We start from the raw sequence: 16,598 nt of genomic DNA, 5'->3' as shown, positions 1-16,598 counted from the left end.
CAGCACATGCATTTTGTTTGAAGCCAACATTAATAGTCCATCATTAACACTCCTTCCATCATCCTTTCATACATTTGATGGGACTATTAGGGCAGCATACATACACACAGGTGGGCAGCACATGCACATCTGGTAGCTGGTTGTCAGCTGGCAAGTGCGACCGTGCGTGTGGGTAACCCTAAGGGTGACATACAAGACAGTGGAAACTCACAGTATTTTATGTCCGTGCATGACACATGGTTGATGGATGACGCCATCACAACACTGGATGGGTTGACCGAGTATTGTCTTCCTTCAAAGTAGCACTCACCAGTAAGGACCGCTGCAAGGGAACAAAGCATATGTCAAGGGTGGTAAGCTGTACTCATTCGTACATTAATGTACACCACGACACACACAAATGGGCCGACAATGGCTGATCACAATATTATTTTTTGAAGCCCACCAATAGATGTGTCTGTGGTAGATCAGCACATGCATTTTGCTTGAAGCCAATATTAATAGTCCATCATTAACACCCCTTCCATCATCCTTTCATACATTTGATGGGACTATTAGGGCAGCATACATACACACAGGTGGGCAGCACATGCACATCTGGTAGCTGGTTGTCAGCTGGCAAGTGCGACGGTAACCCCAAAAGTGTCATACACGACAGTGGCAACTCACAATATTTTATGCCCATGTAATGGCGAAAGTTAGCCATCACAACACTGGATGAGTTGACAGTTGTGTCTTCCTCCAAAGTAGCACTCACCCGTAAGGACCGCTGCAAGGGAACAAAGCATATGTCAAGGGTGGTAAGCTGCACTAATTCGTACATTAATGTAGACCACGACACACACAAATGAGCCGACAAATGGCTGATCACAATATATTTTTTTTAAGCCCACCAATAGATGTGCCTGTGGTAGATCAGCACATGCATTTTGCTTGAAGCCAACATTAATAGTCCATCATTAACACCCCTTCCATCATCCTTTCATACATTTGATGGGACTATTAGGGCAGCATACATACACACAGGTGGGCAGCACATGCACATCTGGTAGCTGGTTGTCAGCTGGCAAGTGCAACCGTGCGTGTGGGTAACCCTAAGGGTTACATACAAGACAGTGGAAACTCACAGTATTTTATGTCCGTGCGTGACACATGGTTGATGGATGACGCCATCACAACACTGGATGGGTTGACCGAGTATTGTCTTCCTTTAAAGTAGCACTCACCCGTAAGGACCGCTGCAAGGGAACAAAGCATATGTCAAGGGTGGTAAGCTGTACTCATTCGTACATTAATGTAGACCACGACACACACAAATGAGCCGACAAATGGCTGATCACAATTTTTTTTAAAGCCCACCAATAGATGTGTCTGTGGTAGATCAGCACATGCATTTTGTTTGAAGCCAACATTAATAGTCCATCATTAACACCCCTTCCATCATCCTTTCATACATTTGATGGGACTATTAGGGCAGTATACATACACACAGGTGGGCAGCACATGCACATCTGGTAGCTGGTTGTCAGCTGGCAAGTGCGACCGTGCGTGTGGGTAACCCTAAGGGTGACATACAAGACAGTGGAAACTCACAGTATTTTATTTCCTAGCGTGACACGTGGTTGATGGATGACGCCATCACAACACTGGATGGGTTGACCGAGTAGTGTCTTCCTTCAAAGTAGCACTCACCCATAAGGACCGCTGCAAGGGAACAAAGCATATGTCAAGGGTGGTAAGCTGTACTCATTCGTACATTAATGTACACCACGACACACACAAATGGGCCGACAATGGCTGATCACAATATATTTTTTGAAGCCCACCAATAGATGTGTCTGTGGTAGATCAGCACATGCATTTTGCTTGAAGCCAATATTAATAGTCCATCATTAACACCCCTTCCATCATCCTTTCATACATTGATGGATGACGCCATCACAACACTGGATGGGTTGACCGAGTAGTGTCTTCCTTCAAAGTAGCACTCACCCATAAGGACCGCTGCAAGGGAACAAAGCTTAGTAATTGTTGTTCTATATACAACCAAGACTCACAGTGTTATTTGATGAACCATTTTTGTCGGTCTCCTCCCGATTACAACCCGCCTTAGGGTTGGACGAAAACCACCTCGCCTTTCCTGCAATCTGTATTTGGGATGGCGAGCACCTATTGGGATGTTAACAACAATTGTAACAATTGGATTAGGGACTTGACGTACTGGCTAAGCAAACTAGCATATTCAGGTTAAAGTTTGTCCACACTGCCGATGGTCTACATGTGTCCTAAAGTAGAAAATAACAAAATTAATATGTATCAGCGGCTTGCCAAGGTGGGAACAAATTAATAATCCAATGTTGCAACTGAAGGGACATCTCCAAACTGATTTTGGTACGCTTGCTAGCTCCAGACCCCCCCCCCCCCCCTTAACGTCACACAGTGGAAAACAATGTATTAACACAAAACTCATGTCTCCAGCTCACAAGAATCCTTACTCTGTTCTCCAACATTTCAGTCAGAATAAACTCAAACCACAATCACAGATAATAACTTCCAACGCACATTCGTAGCCTTCCAACTTACCTCGATCCATTGCGTGCTTATACACAAGTAAGCCATCCAAGTGTTTAAATATAATTCATATGAGCAATTTATTAAATAAATACTAATAGAACACTATTGCTCTATACCCAACACTCACAATGTTATTTGATGGAACCATGATTGTCGGTCTCCTCCCGCTTGCAACCCCGCCTTTCCTGCAGTCGTTATTTGAAACGGTGTGCACCTATTGGGATGTTCACATCAATTGGATTGGGGACTTGACGAACTGATGGTTGAATCACTAACGTATTCAGGTTTAAGTTTGTCCGCACTGCCGATGGTCGCCGATTGTTTACACGTTTCCTAACAAATAAATGAAGGTTGGGCGAAACCACAATTTCCTCACCCAAGTATGGAAACGTCCACTTCCACGTAAACAACCACCACTAATACACAAGTTGAGTTCAGTGCCAGCCCTGGTTCAGTGCCACGCTATTCACACCGCCATTTTATTTATGTCGGCACGTGCATCTGGTGAGGTGGATATGGCACGTGTGAGAGCATAGATTACTATGTGAAGGTATAAACAAGTTTTAAACAGTTTACAATACAGAGCACAAGTAAATTAAAACTTGAAATAATATATTCACAGATCTGAAGCAATGTGTATGAGTATTACAAGTTAATCTTTGCCACAGCCGGCATTACTAGACTTGGGATTCCAGTTCACTGCAATGGGGTTAGTCGTCAGTACAACAGATGAGACAGTGATGATACGGATGTCTACATTGGATGATAAATAAAGTAAGCAGGTTAATACACAATACACAATATTAGTAAGAATCAATTATTAATATTACTGACCAGCATTGGCTATCTAGCATATAGCTTCAGTTGTTATACGGCTAGTGTATAAATGAGGTAGCTAGCTTGGATTTGATGAATGAAATACTGTTTATGTGTATGGGGTAGCAATATATGATATACTATAGGAGACTACTAGAGACTATAGGAGACTACTAGAGACTATTGGAGACTACTAGAGACTATAGGAGACTACTAGAGACTATGGGAGACTACTAGAGACTATGGGAGACTACTAGAGACTATGGGAGACTACTAGAGACTATAGGAGACTACTAGAGACTATAGGAGACTACTACAGACTATTGGAGACTACTAGAGACTATAGGAGACCACTAGAGACTATAGGAGACTACTAGAGACCATGGGAGACTACTAGAGACTATAGGAGACTACTAGAGACTATAGGAGACTATCAGAGACTACTAGAGACTACTAGAGACCATAGAGACTATAGGAGACTACTAGAGACTATAGGAGACTACTAGAGACTATAGGAGACTACTAGAGACTATAGGAGACTACTACAGACTATTGGAGACTACTAGAGACTATAGAGAGTATGCAAGGGGCGTGGCCTTACGCATGCGTATAATTGTCGGTAATTACGAGTGGAAAAGCACTTGGTTACGGCAGGTGCATTGTAGTGTTGTAGGGTTTCTGTGGACTTGCTAATTCAAGTTGTTAACTAGTCGGTGTGGCATAGGCGTGGCCCCACGAAGTAAGTAGCTAACACCATAGATTATATTATAGATCTACCCAGCAACAAAGGATATGGTAAAGAGCTGCTGCGCTGTTGGCTGTCACAATGTCTTTGTGAAAGGGAATGGAATTCATTGGTATAAATTTCCACCAGAGCCTGAAACAAGAGCAAGATAGATTAGTGCAATTCGTCGTGAACATTGGGAGCCCACGCAAAATACTTGGATTTGTAGTGAACATTTTATCTCAGGTGAAAAAAGTAGCGATCCTTTATCTCCCGACTATGTTCCAAGTGTTTTTCAGCATGTTTCTTCGCCACAGAAACGGAAGTTGGAGGAAAGTTTAAGTAGGTATGAGAGAAGGAAAGCTACTAAGAGGAAGAGAAGTGAGAATTCCACCCAGCGAGTAGAGCCATTAGGTGAGGCTAATGCAAAAACTAGTAGTAATGTACCATCAGTTAACAGTCAAGTAATGACTGCAGCATCAATTAGAACTGGGCATGGCAAGAAACTGAAGAAAGCCAATAGTGGTATTACTTTGCAAAGTCACTTTGAGCAAGCCACAAAATCCAAGGAATGTTGGGAATTGAAGGAGCGTGTGAAGAAGTTAGAGAAACAAGTTGAAGATCTTACAACGCAAAATAAGATTCTACAAACTGTGATTGATGACTATAAATCCAGAACTGGCATAAAAGAAGCAGTATTAAAGAATGATGACAAAAGAGTTAAGTACTACACTGGCCTACCATCATATGAAGTTTTGAAGATTATTTTTGATTCTGTTTCAAAAGGATTGCCAGACTGTTTTTCAGGTGGTAAGAAAACTCCATTTGAGCAGTTTTTCATTGCGTTAATGAAACTCCGCCTGAACCTGGGTGATCAAGATTTATCTTATCGATTTGGTGTGTGTCAATCCACCATATCTAGATATTTTAGCAGATGGATGGATGTTTTATATACCAAACTATCCTATTTGATACAGTGGCCAGAAAGGGGTGAATTGATAAAAACAATGCCAACTGAGTTCCGGAAACACTTCCAGAAATGTGTGGTAATAATTGACTGCTTTGAGATTTTTATTGAACGCCCTACATCTCTTCCAGCACGGGCTCAGACTTGGTCAAACTACAAACATCACAATACTGTGAAATATCTCATAGGAATTACTCCTCAAGGATCTATTGCTTTTATATCTCAAGGATGGGGAGGAAGAACCTCTGATGTTCACATAACTGAGAACTCTGGGTTACTAAGCAAGTTACTACCAGGTGATGTTGTTTTAGCTGATCGTGGGTTTACAATTCAAGAGTCAATTGGATTGTATTGTGCTGAGGTAAAATTGCCCCCTTTCACAAGGGGCAAGAAGCAGTTGACCAAGGTTGAAGTGGATGCTGCACGTAGGCTTTCAAGGGTCCGTATTCATGTAGAAAGAGTTATTGGCATGGTGAGGCAAAAATATACTATACTTCAGTCTACATTACCTATATGTATGTTAACTTGTGATGACACTGAACAATTATCAACAATAGATAAAATATTAACTATATGTGGTGCTTTGTGTAATTGCTGTGATTCTGTTGTATCACCTGATTAAATGTATATTAATTTGCCAGTATAAAAATTCATATAGTGTATGATGTGATCATTTCAGAATTTAATTACATACTGTATGCATGCAGTATATGGTATAATCTGCAACAATATATAGCCATATTTAGTACACAAGTACAAAACATTACTTTTGTGTTTTCTTATGTCTACATTCAGGACAATACCACTTCCCTTTGGGTACTTGATCTAGAGTCAAGTGCAAGCATGACAAGTGAAACCATTGTCTGGGACAAGCATCATTGTCACAACCGATCATACTACCCTCTGACTCGCCCTTTCCGCAATAACACCACTGCTCATCTTGGTCACTAGATTCTCTGTCATCACTATTCACAAATTGCTGGCTGTCTGTAGTTGGCTGGATCTCCATAACTTCCTGGTTCTCCACACCTGTGACTCCCTGGCTTTCCACAAAATCACTGTCCTCACAAGATATTTCATCGACAACAACCTGATCAGTAGACTCAGTATCATCATTCAGTAGATGTTCGGTGTGTGATGACTTGCCAGGCTTGGTGTACCATTTTCCAACAAGTTCAGGAAGAATTCCTAATCGTATAAATGATTCAGTTCTAGAAATGGCATCGTCAATAAATTCACTCTTTAGCTCAATTCTTTGATTAATCCAGACATCTTTGTTCCATACTACAAAATCACAGTATTGTACATTGCAAAACTTCATCTGCATCTGTACCTGGTAGTAATATTGGTGTGTCTCCTTTAACCTTAAAATTCCATCGTCATCTTGCACCAAAAAAAAGTTTGAGTTCTCCTCTGCAACCTGTTCCAGATCCTTTTCTCTACAGGAATACGGGCATTTTATCTCAAGTGTGCCATCACCATGACAGCTACAGCTTACTAAACCATCAGGAGTGGCACCAAGGAATGGATACAGTGGGTGCAGCACTAAGCCAACTTCAGAAATTTTAAAATCTGAGTGCTTTTTCTTCATTTCATACATATATTCATTCCGAGCTGCATCTTCATGCTTGCATCCATATGAGCATGCTGCAGAAGTAAACCTCTGCTTGTCTGGATAGCAAATGGACTTAATCAGTGATGTTGATGGTTGTGAAATGTTTGTACTTAGGACATTCTTCAATTTGGAAGCTGTGACACGTCCAGCTCTTTGCTGAAACCAGACTCGTGAACTTGATTGCTTTCTGGTATGCCTTTCTACTAACTCAGCCTGATCTGCAGTGATAAACAGATTGTCATAGACTTCATCACACTTTTGTAGTAGCTCAGGGTATGCCAGTGCAATGGTATTGGGGTCAAAAAGCTCAGTCAGCGACTTAGGAAAATTGGGTAATCTAGCAGTTGGTATGTAAGGGTCACTAAAGCCTTCAGTATGTGACAGCATAACAGGCTTCCCACTAGTGGTAGATAACTGGGAATGAAGCACAGATAGGTCAGTGTCTGTAGGTGGTGCAAATGTAAATGCCTTTCTCTTAGGCTCAGGTTCACTAGTTCTTAAAGCTACTTTCCTTTTTTGGTTCGGTGTTATAAAGTCAATATCAGCGACCTTACTAAATGAAACAAATTTAAACTTGGCAGGTAACCAAGAACATGGCAAGGATGTGACACTGAACTGCCTCTTGATTAAGGTATTACCTTCAGCAGCAAACAGGACTGCTGCTACATGTGAACACACTTCCCCTACTCCAGCCATGCACGTACAATGTGCACACATTACTTCTCCACATGGCTTAATGGCTACCCAGACCTGTAATGATGGTAAAGAAAGCTTCTGAGAGTGCTTTACAGCTGCAGTGAACAAAAAACTTCTTGGTTGTATGTTCAGATGTGTTACAACAACATTTGTGACCCATCCATTTATGAAGAAGTTATATCCATCTAGACTCTTGTAGGCCAATAGCTGCTCAAATGTGTAGCCTGGCGTGAGGATTAGATAGTTGAAGATATCTCCATGCATAACATCTGGCCAATCCATCCATTCAACAGCACTACTTGTGGATTTAGCGTCCATACGAAAGTATGGATCTACACCACCAAGTAAATCTATCTTCTCATCATATCTCTTACGCGACTCTTCAGACAGCTCCAAATAATACTTATATTTCAAATCAGCACTCATTAGTATCAATTAGTTGTTTGTACACAAAAACAAATCCACAGAAATCCTACAACACTACAACAAAACACTACAGCGCACCTGCCGTAACCTAGCGATTTTCCACTCCTAATTACGGATAATTATACGCATGCGTAAGGCCACGCCCCTTGCATACTCTCTATAGGAGACCACTAGAGACTATAGGAGACTATAGGAGACTACTAGAGACCATGGGAGACTACTAGAGACTATAGGAGACTACTAGAGACTATAGGAGACTATCGGAGACTACTAGAGACCATAGAGACTATAGGAGACCACTAGAGACTATAGGAGACTACTAGAGACTATAGGAGACTACTAGAGACTATAGGAGACTACTAGAGACTATAGGAGATTACTAGAGACTATCGGATACTACTAGAGACTACTAGAGACCATAGAGACTATAGGAGACCACTAGAGACCATGGGAGACTACTAGAGACTATAGGAGACTATCGGAGACTACTAGAGACTATAGGAGACTACTAGAGACTATAGGAGACTACTAGAGACTACTAGAGACTATAGGAGACTACTAGAGACTATAGGAGACTACTAGAGACTATAGGAGACTACTAGAGACTACTAGAGACTATAGGAGACTACTAGAGACTATAGGAGACTACTAGAGACTATAGGAGACTACTAGAGACTATAGGAGACTACTAGAGACTATAGGAGATCGCAGAGAAATACTGAAATATAGCTTTAAATACTGAATTAATGCTTTAAATACTGAAATAATGTATTTTATTTCTTTATAATTCATGTGTGCAACATGAAGACAGCACCAGAAGTGGAATTAATGCTTTAAATACTGAAATAATGTATTTTATTTCTTTATAATTCGTGTGTGCAACATGAAGACAGCACCAGAAGTTGGTTTTGCCTCATTATCCATTTAAACGACGACTGGCTGGTGATGAGTTGAAGGAGATAGAAGATTTGGTTACACTTGCCCCAAAATTGAAATTGGTGAGACAATATATCTTAAAGCAGTTCGGGAAGCAGGTTATATTAAAAGATATTCAAAATGTACGCTCTAAGGTTAAAATTCAAGCTAAAAGTGGTCGTGATGAGGCACAGGTTACAATTGACCGGCTAGAAGAGGAAATGCAAAGAGATCAGGGTAGTAAAGGAGGCATAATTGTCAATGAAAATAGCGAATTGTCTATCATTTACTTTGCATCTTCTCACTTGCTAGGTTTGTATGAAAAGTTCCCAGAGGTGCTTATGATTGATGGAACTTACAATGTGAATAAGTCTCGTATGCCTCTATACTCCTTTATGATAGAGGATGGCAATGGTCATGGGAGAACTGTGTTTTATACTGCTACCATAGACGAGAGTGCACAACATTTGAGAGCCATTATCCAAGCATTTAAGAATAGCAATCCATGCTGGAAACACTAAGGTTATTGTAATAGACAAAGATTTCACTGAGATAGCTGTACTTAAGGATGAAATTCCAACTGCTACAATTTTGTTTTGCCAGTTTCATGTGATTAAGTGCTTTTACAAAGCAGTGTCAGATGCAGAAGTTCCCAAAGAACAAAGGGACAGCTTAAGGAAAGTTTTACATGATACTGTCTATAGTGAAAGCATGGATGATTATGAAGACTACTTAGCTGAAATTGTACGCCTGGGAAATCCCAGTTTTGAGAAATACTTTATTGACAACTGGAATAGCTGCTTGGAGATGTGGGCTTCCTTTCAACGTGATTCTAGTGTTCACTTTGGAAACACAACAAATAACCGTTTAGAATGTAGCCATAGCAAGCTTGAAGATTTAATTGGTCGTACATCCTCACTTTCTGAGATGTTTGAAGGGGTACTCAGCTTTATGAACTTCATCAACCAAGAGAGTAGCCACAATGCTTTCGTAGAGCAGTTTACTTCCATATCAACTAAACTTGACCATGTTGCTGGAATGCAAGAAGTTTCTGCGATCTGTATAGGATATGCCACTAAACTTCTACAGAATCAGGTAGAAGTAGCTCAGAAAGTTGATTACGAGTTTGTAGACACAGGTGATTCTGCAGTAACAGTAAAGTATAAAGACCACACTCACAGTGTGGACATAGAAGCTGGTGTTTGTTCTTGCTCATTCTGGAACACTATGTTGCTTCCTTGTAGGCACATAATTGGTACTCGTTTGCACAAGGGTCTTTCTGTTGTAGATCTCTCTATGATAAATCAGCGTTGGCTGAAATCTTATCAAATCGACTTTGTCACAGAAAGCACCCATCATGATGACCCAGCCTGTACTAGCAATTGTGCACTTGAGTACGATCTTTTGCCAGAACCACCCGTGCAGAAAACACTTAATCAAGCTCAAAAGTATAAGAAAATGTTGAATTTGTGCCAAAAGATTGCAGCTCAGGCTAGCATGGTTGGTATGCCACAGTTTCGAGAGATGTACAACACAGTTGAAACACTGGTAAAGAACTGGGACTCAGGTTCAAAATGTGTTGTAAGCTGTGATAATGAATGTGAAAAATGCACAAGCGATCATGAGGAATCAACACTAGATGGGCAGGTTGCCAGTGATGAAGCTGTTAAGGAGTGTTCATGGGAAACCATAGAATATGAAGTCGAGTGTGATATTGATGATGAAACTACACAGTACAGTGATACCACATGGCATGTTGATTTCACACAGCACAGTGATGTCACACAACATGGTGATATCACAAGCCACGATGATGTCACACAGCACGATGATACCACAAGGCACAGTGATGTCACACAGCACGGTGATGTCACACAGTATGGTGATACCACAGGGCATGGTGATACTACAAGGCATAGCGATGTCACACAGCATGGTGATACCACAAGGCATGGTGATGTCACACAGCACGGTGATACCACAAGGCACGGTGATACCACAGGGCATGGTGATACTACAAGGCATAGCGATGTCACACAGCATGGTGATACCACAAGGCATGGTGATGTCACACAGCACGGTGATACCACAAGGCACATTGATGTCACACAGCACGGTGATACCACAGGGCATGGTGATACTACAAGGCATAGCGATGTCACACAGCATGGTGATACCACAAGGCATGGTGATGTCACACAGCACGGTGATACCACAAGGCACAGTGATGTCACACAGCACGGTGATACCACAGGGCATGGTGATACTACAAGGCATTGTGATGTCACACAGCATGGTAATACCACAAGGCATGGTGATGTCACACAGCACGGTGATACCACAAGGCACGGTGATGTCACACAGCACAGTGATACCACAAGGCACGGTGATGTCACACAGTACGGTGATACCACAGGGCACGGTGATGTCACACAGCACAGTGATACTACAAGGCATGGTGAGGTCACACAACACAGTGATACCACAAGGCATGGTGATGTCAAGCAACAGAGTGATACCACAAGGCATGATGATACTGCACAGCTTGAAAAACAGATTATGAAACCAGCCTAGAGGGCTACCATGCAACAAAATACCATTCTATACAGCAGTATCGAGGAGATTATTGACGGTAATGGAGCTGGTCAGCAAACACAACTGAAAAACTTAGCAGTCACATCCATTAAAAAAAGCTCAATACACCTGAAGCCTAGTATAAAAGCTCGAGGTCGTCCAAAGTACTCTTCCAAACTGTGGCCATCAAAATCAAAGAAAAGACAACACAGTGAAGACAGGTGTAAAGAGAATATTCAGCCAAGTGTGCAAGTTGGCAAAACAAGTAAGTGATTTAGTGTAAAGCAAAATAACATATGTTTAAAACTTTTTAAAGGTAATAATATACAAAGAAAGAGATCTCGTTGATGTGGAGAGTGTATTGGATGCACATCCATGGATTGTCAGAAGTACTCAGCATGCCAGGATATGGTCAAGTATGGTGGCCCAGGAAAGAAGAAGCAGTGCTGTGTAAATAGGCGATGTGTTGTTACAGGTTAGTAAGCTAAGCAATGGATATATATGCATTGTATATATATAAGTATTTCTTTTCTACACAGAGCAACATAAATGTAGCTACAACAGAGCTCTCAAGTTGGAAGCATTGCTAGGAGTGAGATCCATCTTCGGAGAAAGGAACTGACTCAAACTCAAGCAAACAGCAACTAACAAGCATGCCCTTAGGCTGTAGATACACTATAAAAAGATTTTGGCATGGTGTGTGCATTTCTATCTATCGACACTATCCCTCAGGAGAGCTCATTACAATTATAATGTGCTGGAATGTCAGTATACACCTATATAGCTGTACATAATGCAGAGATGATGGCTCGCATAGAGACTTGAGAGAACAGCAGATCATCGAGTCCAATAGCCACTTCCACGAGGAATTACATCTGACCTATCCAGTGTCCCATATTATACTTCTTGTCACATCCGTTTTCTTACTGGCTTAAAGAACTTCCAGTCACATTTTACATTATGATATTTGTGCTGCAGAATTCAAATTTAAATATATGATTGTGGGACTTGGTTCTGTCACCACTGAAAACTATGCCATCAATTTAGTACCTGGGGGATACTATATCTCTATGATGTCATTCACAGAGAAGTTTAGCTATTATACAAATTTATTTATGCACTTTTTTCTTTAGTGTTAAGTAGTTGCTCATTGGGGTTTATTACATCAGACACTGACAGAAAACGAGACAGCTGTGGGAACCACTAAGTGACCTCCCCCACCTACAAGAGTCTGCTGTAATGCAGTTAGTGTACTTTAACTTCACACTAAACTCAGATACATAAGTGTTATTAATGATCCAGACTAAAATTTCATCCCCTTAGCTAGTAATGCATACAGCTGCCGCTATAGCTGCAAAGCTCGGCATTGTATATCACAATGCTGAGTCAGAAAGACAGATCAATTACTTATTGTCAAACATAAATAGATGAAAAATTGTAACTGTTACAGTACAGTATTAAAGTGGGCTACGTTTTAGAATGAATTTTGTTGTACTCTGTAGTAGCTGATTTGGCTCCCTTCAGCACTTCCTTAGGGGGTTCAAATCTATGAGCTGGTTCTGTATTAGCTAGCTTGATTGTCAGCAAACTAGACAATGTACCCTTAGGATCTAAGCTAGGATGAAAAGCGGTTTTGTTCTTGCGAACCATTGAGAAAACCCTCTCTTCTTCTGCATTGGAGTGTGGAATAACCAGTACAAGCTTAGCCACCTTTGTAAGCTTCCCAAAGCAATGGGAACCATCTGGCATTTTCAAAGTTGACAAAAAATGCCACAAGATATCCATTCTGTAGTAACATTTTCCATCATCCTCCTTCACTGTAGCAGTATCCCATATACCTTGTGGAATCTCATTATCCTCAATCAACTGATACATGCTAAATTCTTCTGAAAGCTGCTCCAGTTCTTGAGGAGAATGATAAGGTAGAAGGTGGTTAAACCTGCAGTATAATTAAGGATGCATATATGTAGGTCTTTCCATCAGATTGCTATACTTTACACTGTACCTTGAAACAAAGTATTCCACTTGAGTAAACCTGGCATCTTCTCTAGAGGGAATGTGCACAAATGCGGCATTTCTCAGGAGATCATCATTTAATGGAAGATTAGCTATTGAATATTCCATAGCTCGAATGTAAAATGCCCTCACACTCTTGAGAAACTTAGATTTCTCTGTGGGTGATAAATCTCCCTCTCTAAATAGTTTGTTCAGACGTTGCCTGGTAATCAATCCAATAAAAATATCATCATCTACGAAACAGATACAGAAGTTTAGTAATCGAATATTACATATTATATAAATATCACCTGAAAGTTGTTTAGCTGAGTCTTTGTATGGCATACTGCAAAAATCTCCTTTTGCAGCTTTAATTGTTGATACCAGAAGAAATTTGGTGGCCAATTTTGTTTTAAAGGATGCTATCTGCTTATGGATGATTGGAATCAAAGGATCTTCCCTTTGAAGAAACATATTGAAGTGCAGGAACACTTGCAAAGCAGCTTGATAAAAGAGCAAGTACAATTCTGTAAGAGGTGCTGAAAACATAACTTGCAGCCGAGCAAATCTGCTTACTGATTCACCTACGACAATAAAATACAATTTATTTGCCTGTGGTAAATAATAATATTATTAATTCATACTTTGAGATCCAAAGTAACTTTTCAGTGCCTCATACTGCTGCAGTGTACGATCTACAGCCCTACCCAAACTGAGCCACCTAGTACTGACATGCTTGACAATCTCCCGATAGTTGGTATCACAGAAACTGCAGTATCTGTCAAGGTTGGCTTTCCGCTTTGTACTTTTGTCAAACCAATAAAATAGGTTGACAACCATCTCTTCAACATTAAAGTGTGACACCTATTATAATAAATCAAACAATTATTTGACAATTATATGCATTGTAAATAATTTACCTGTTCAAATGCCTCATTGGCTTTGCTTGCAATGTTGTGCACTATGTGGCAAGGACAGCCTAAAATATATGCAGCTGGATTTGCTCCCACAACTCTAGTTCTAATAGAGTTGTGGCACCCCATATTAACTGAGGTATTATCTAAACTAATGCCAACACAGTTGTTCCATGATATTTCATGCTTGTCAAGAGCCTCTTGCATTTTAGAAAATATGCCTTCAGCAGTTGCATCTGATGACATACACATGTCTAAAAATTGTGTATGTACAATCCCACGGCTATTGTCATACGTTCTGATGGTAAGGGGGTTCATTTTCTCCTTGCCTGTGTCACTGGAGCCATCAATAGCTACTGAAAATGGAGTTGTTTTCATTGTAGTAACTAGCTTTTGACAGAAGAAGGGTGCAATTGCTCTGTTAATCAAACAAGCAGTTTTTGTTTGTCGAGAAGCATACCGTTTAGCTATTTCACTGTCTGGGAAAATGTCACGAAAAGGGGGGTTAGTTCATCAGAAAGAGCAATTGGTATGTTATGTTGAGCCAACATTGTTGCTACCTTCACTTCTGCACGAGTAACCTAACATAAGGTGTAATACTTTACAAATACAAGTACTTAATTTTATTTATACCTTATCAGTTATCGGATCAGACACTGGAACAAACTGTAGCTTTCTTTGAGAATGTGCAGATTTTACATTTGCATTGTGCATCTCCTTGCCAATGTGTCTTTCTACATCAGCTTTTCCCATGTGGCTACAACTGATGTCCCTTGAACAAATGGTACAGCGAAATTTGTACATATTCCCTGGGACTCCACAAATAAACGGCCATGTCTTGGTCCACTCATTTTTAAACCTTGTCTTGTAAACAGCTGCTCCAGCAGTTGCTTTCCGTCGCTTTGATGGGCCAGGGCTTAACCCATCACATTCACCATCACTATGGAGGCTTAAAGCTTCATCATCCGAAGCTTCAGAAGATGAAGTGTCCAGGCTAATACAAGTCCCAGACATCCTTGCATCTAACAGCTATCTACTGCATCCACGTGGCTTCAACAAAACCGCAGCCTGGTTCGTAAACGTGCACGAACATACGTCTTGTGCGTCCTTTATGTAAATACCGGAGAGGCGGCCGCGCCTCATTAATTATGTGCGTGGGAGGCTTTCGACATCTGCAGTGTGAGGCGTGACAATTTATGTTTTGAGCGTGAGAGCATGAGATTGGAGGTGAAAACGTGAGAGTCACGCCAGAGGCGTGACAGTTGAGAGGTATGCTACAATTCAGGTACCAGCCATACTTGGGTTGACCTTTGTAAACCTGAATGGTGGACACTTAAGCCAGAAGTTAGCAAAGTGGTATGTTGTTTCTATGTCATTCATGACTTACTGTATTTAATGTGCACACATACAGGTACTTGATATTTGGCAGGAAGCAAGTCAAGGTATATTTGGGAAAATGGGATCATCTGATATGATGGACATCGATGTATATACTTTGTTCCCTGGCAACTGGCTAACAGATACGGTACTTATTGGTAAACAATACATAATGTACAATCTTGTTATACGCTAGGGAATCACTACGTTTCTAAAGGTTGCTGCAAAATGCTGCCTACAAATGGTATGAAATTAACTTTTAGCACTGTACATTAACAAAATAACATTACAGAAGGGACTGAATACATTTGTTGCATCCACTTTTCTATACAACAGTATGTGCCGTAATATGAATTTAGCAAAAAGATGGTACCGAGATGTAAGTAATAAGTAAACTTTTAATTATATCTTAATTTGTAATGTCACTTGACTAAGGTCAGCATTTGTGACTATGAGCTGTAGGTAATTCCTGTCAATATCAACGAGTCACACTGGATACTTGTGGTAAAATATCTTCTGATTGACTGTTATACATAACAGCCATGTTTCCAGGTGTTACAGACCACAAAGAAAGAACTGTGGCTATTTGACTCAACTGCAAATGTGTATGTCAGTTGCATCAGTGTCTTTAAGGAATGGTTGGTTTCAAAGACAGCGACAACCTGGAGAGATATTAATGCAGCATCAGTGGTGTGCATAATTAGAATTATAGTAAACTAAACGTATAATTATACCTAATTTAGATCTCAAATATGCCACTAGTCACATAGCAGTGATTGCGGTGTCTTTGTTTGTTTGGTAAGTAATACAGTATGTACAACCAGACATGTGTGATATCAATTTATTTACTAGTATGCATTACATGAAATGATGGGAGAGCGATCATACTAATTTTCACAGGTACTGTAGTTTTCATTACTTAATATGCAGTGCTTGAAATAGTGGTTAGACGTGTGACATTTTTCTGACTAAAATTCATGTTTGTCTGCTATGATGTGCTCACTA

General features: G+C 40.5%; 1 protein-coding gene across 1 annotated transcript; it reads left to right on the top strand.

Moving 5' to 3' along the window:
• Positions 1-4,070: 4,070 nt before the first annotated feature.
• Positions 4,071-5,715, top strand: LOC136245613 (uncharacterized). Its single transcript, XM_066037108.1, has 2 exons — positions 4,071-4,528; positions 4,575-5,715. Exon 2 carries the CDS (start codon positions 4,582-4,584, stop codon positions 5,701-5,703), a length of 1,122 nt encoding a protein of 373 aa, XP_065893180.1. The 5' UTR covers positions 4,071-4,528; positions 4,575-4,581; the 3' UTR covers positions 5,704-5,715.
• Positions 5,716-16,598: the final 10,883 nt, after the last annotated feature.

The sequence above is a fragment of the Dysidea avara genome, chromosome 15 (assembly GCF_963678975.1).
Source record: "Dysidea avara chromosome 15, odDysAvar1.4, whole genome shotgun sequence".
NCBI classification, from domain to species: domain Eukaryota; kingdom Metazoa; phylum Porifera; class Demospongiae; order Dictyoceratida; family Dysideidae; genus Dysidea; species Dysidea avara.
Note: the sequence above shows the minus strand (reverse complement) of the source record. Positions and strands in the feature narration are given on the sequence as shown.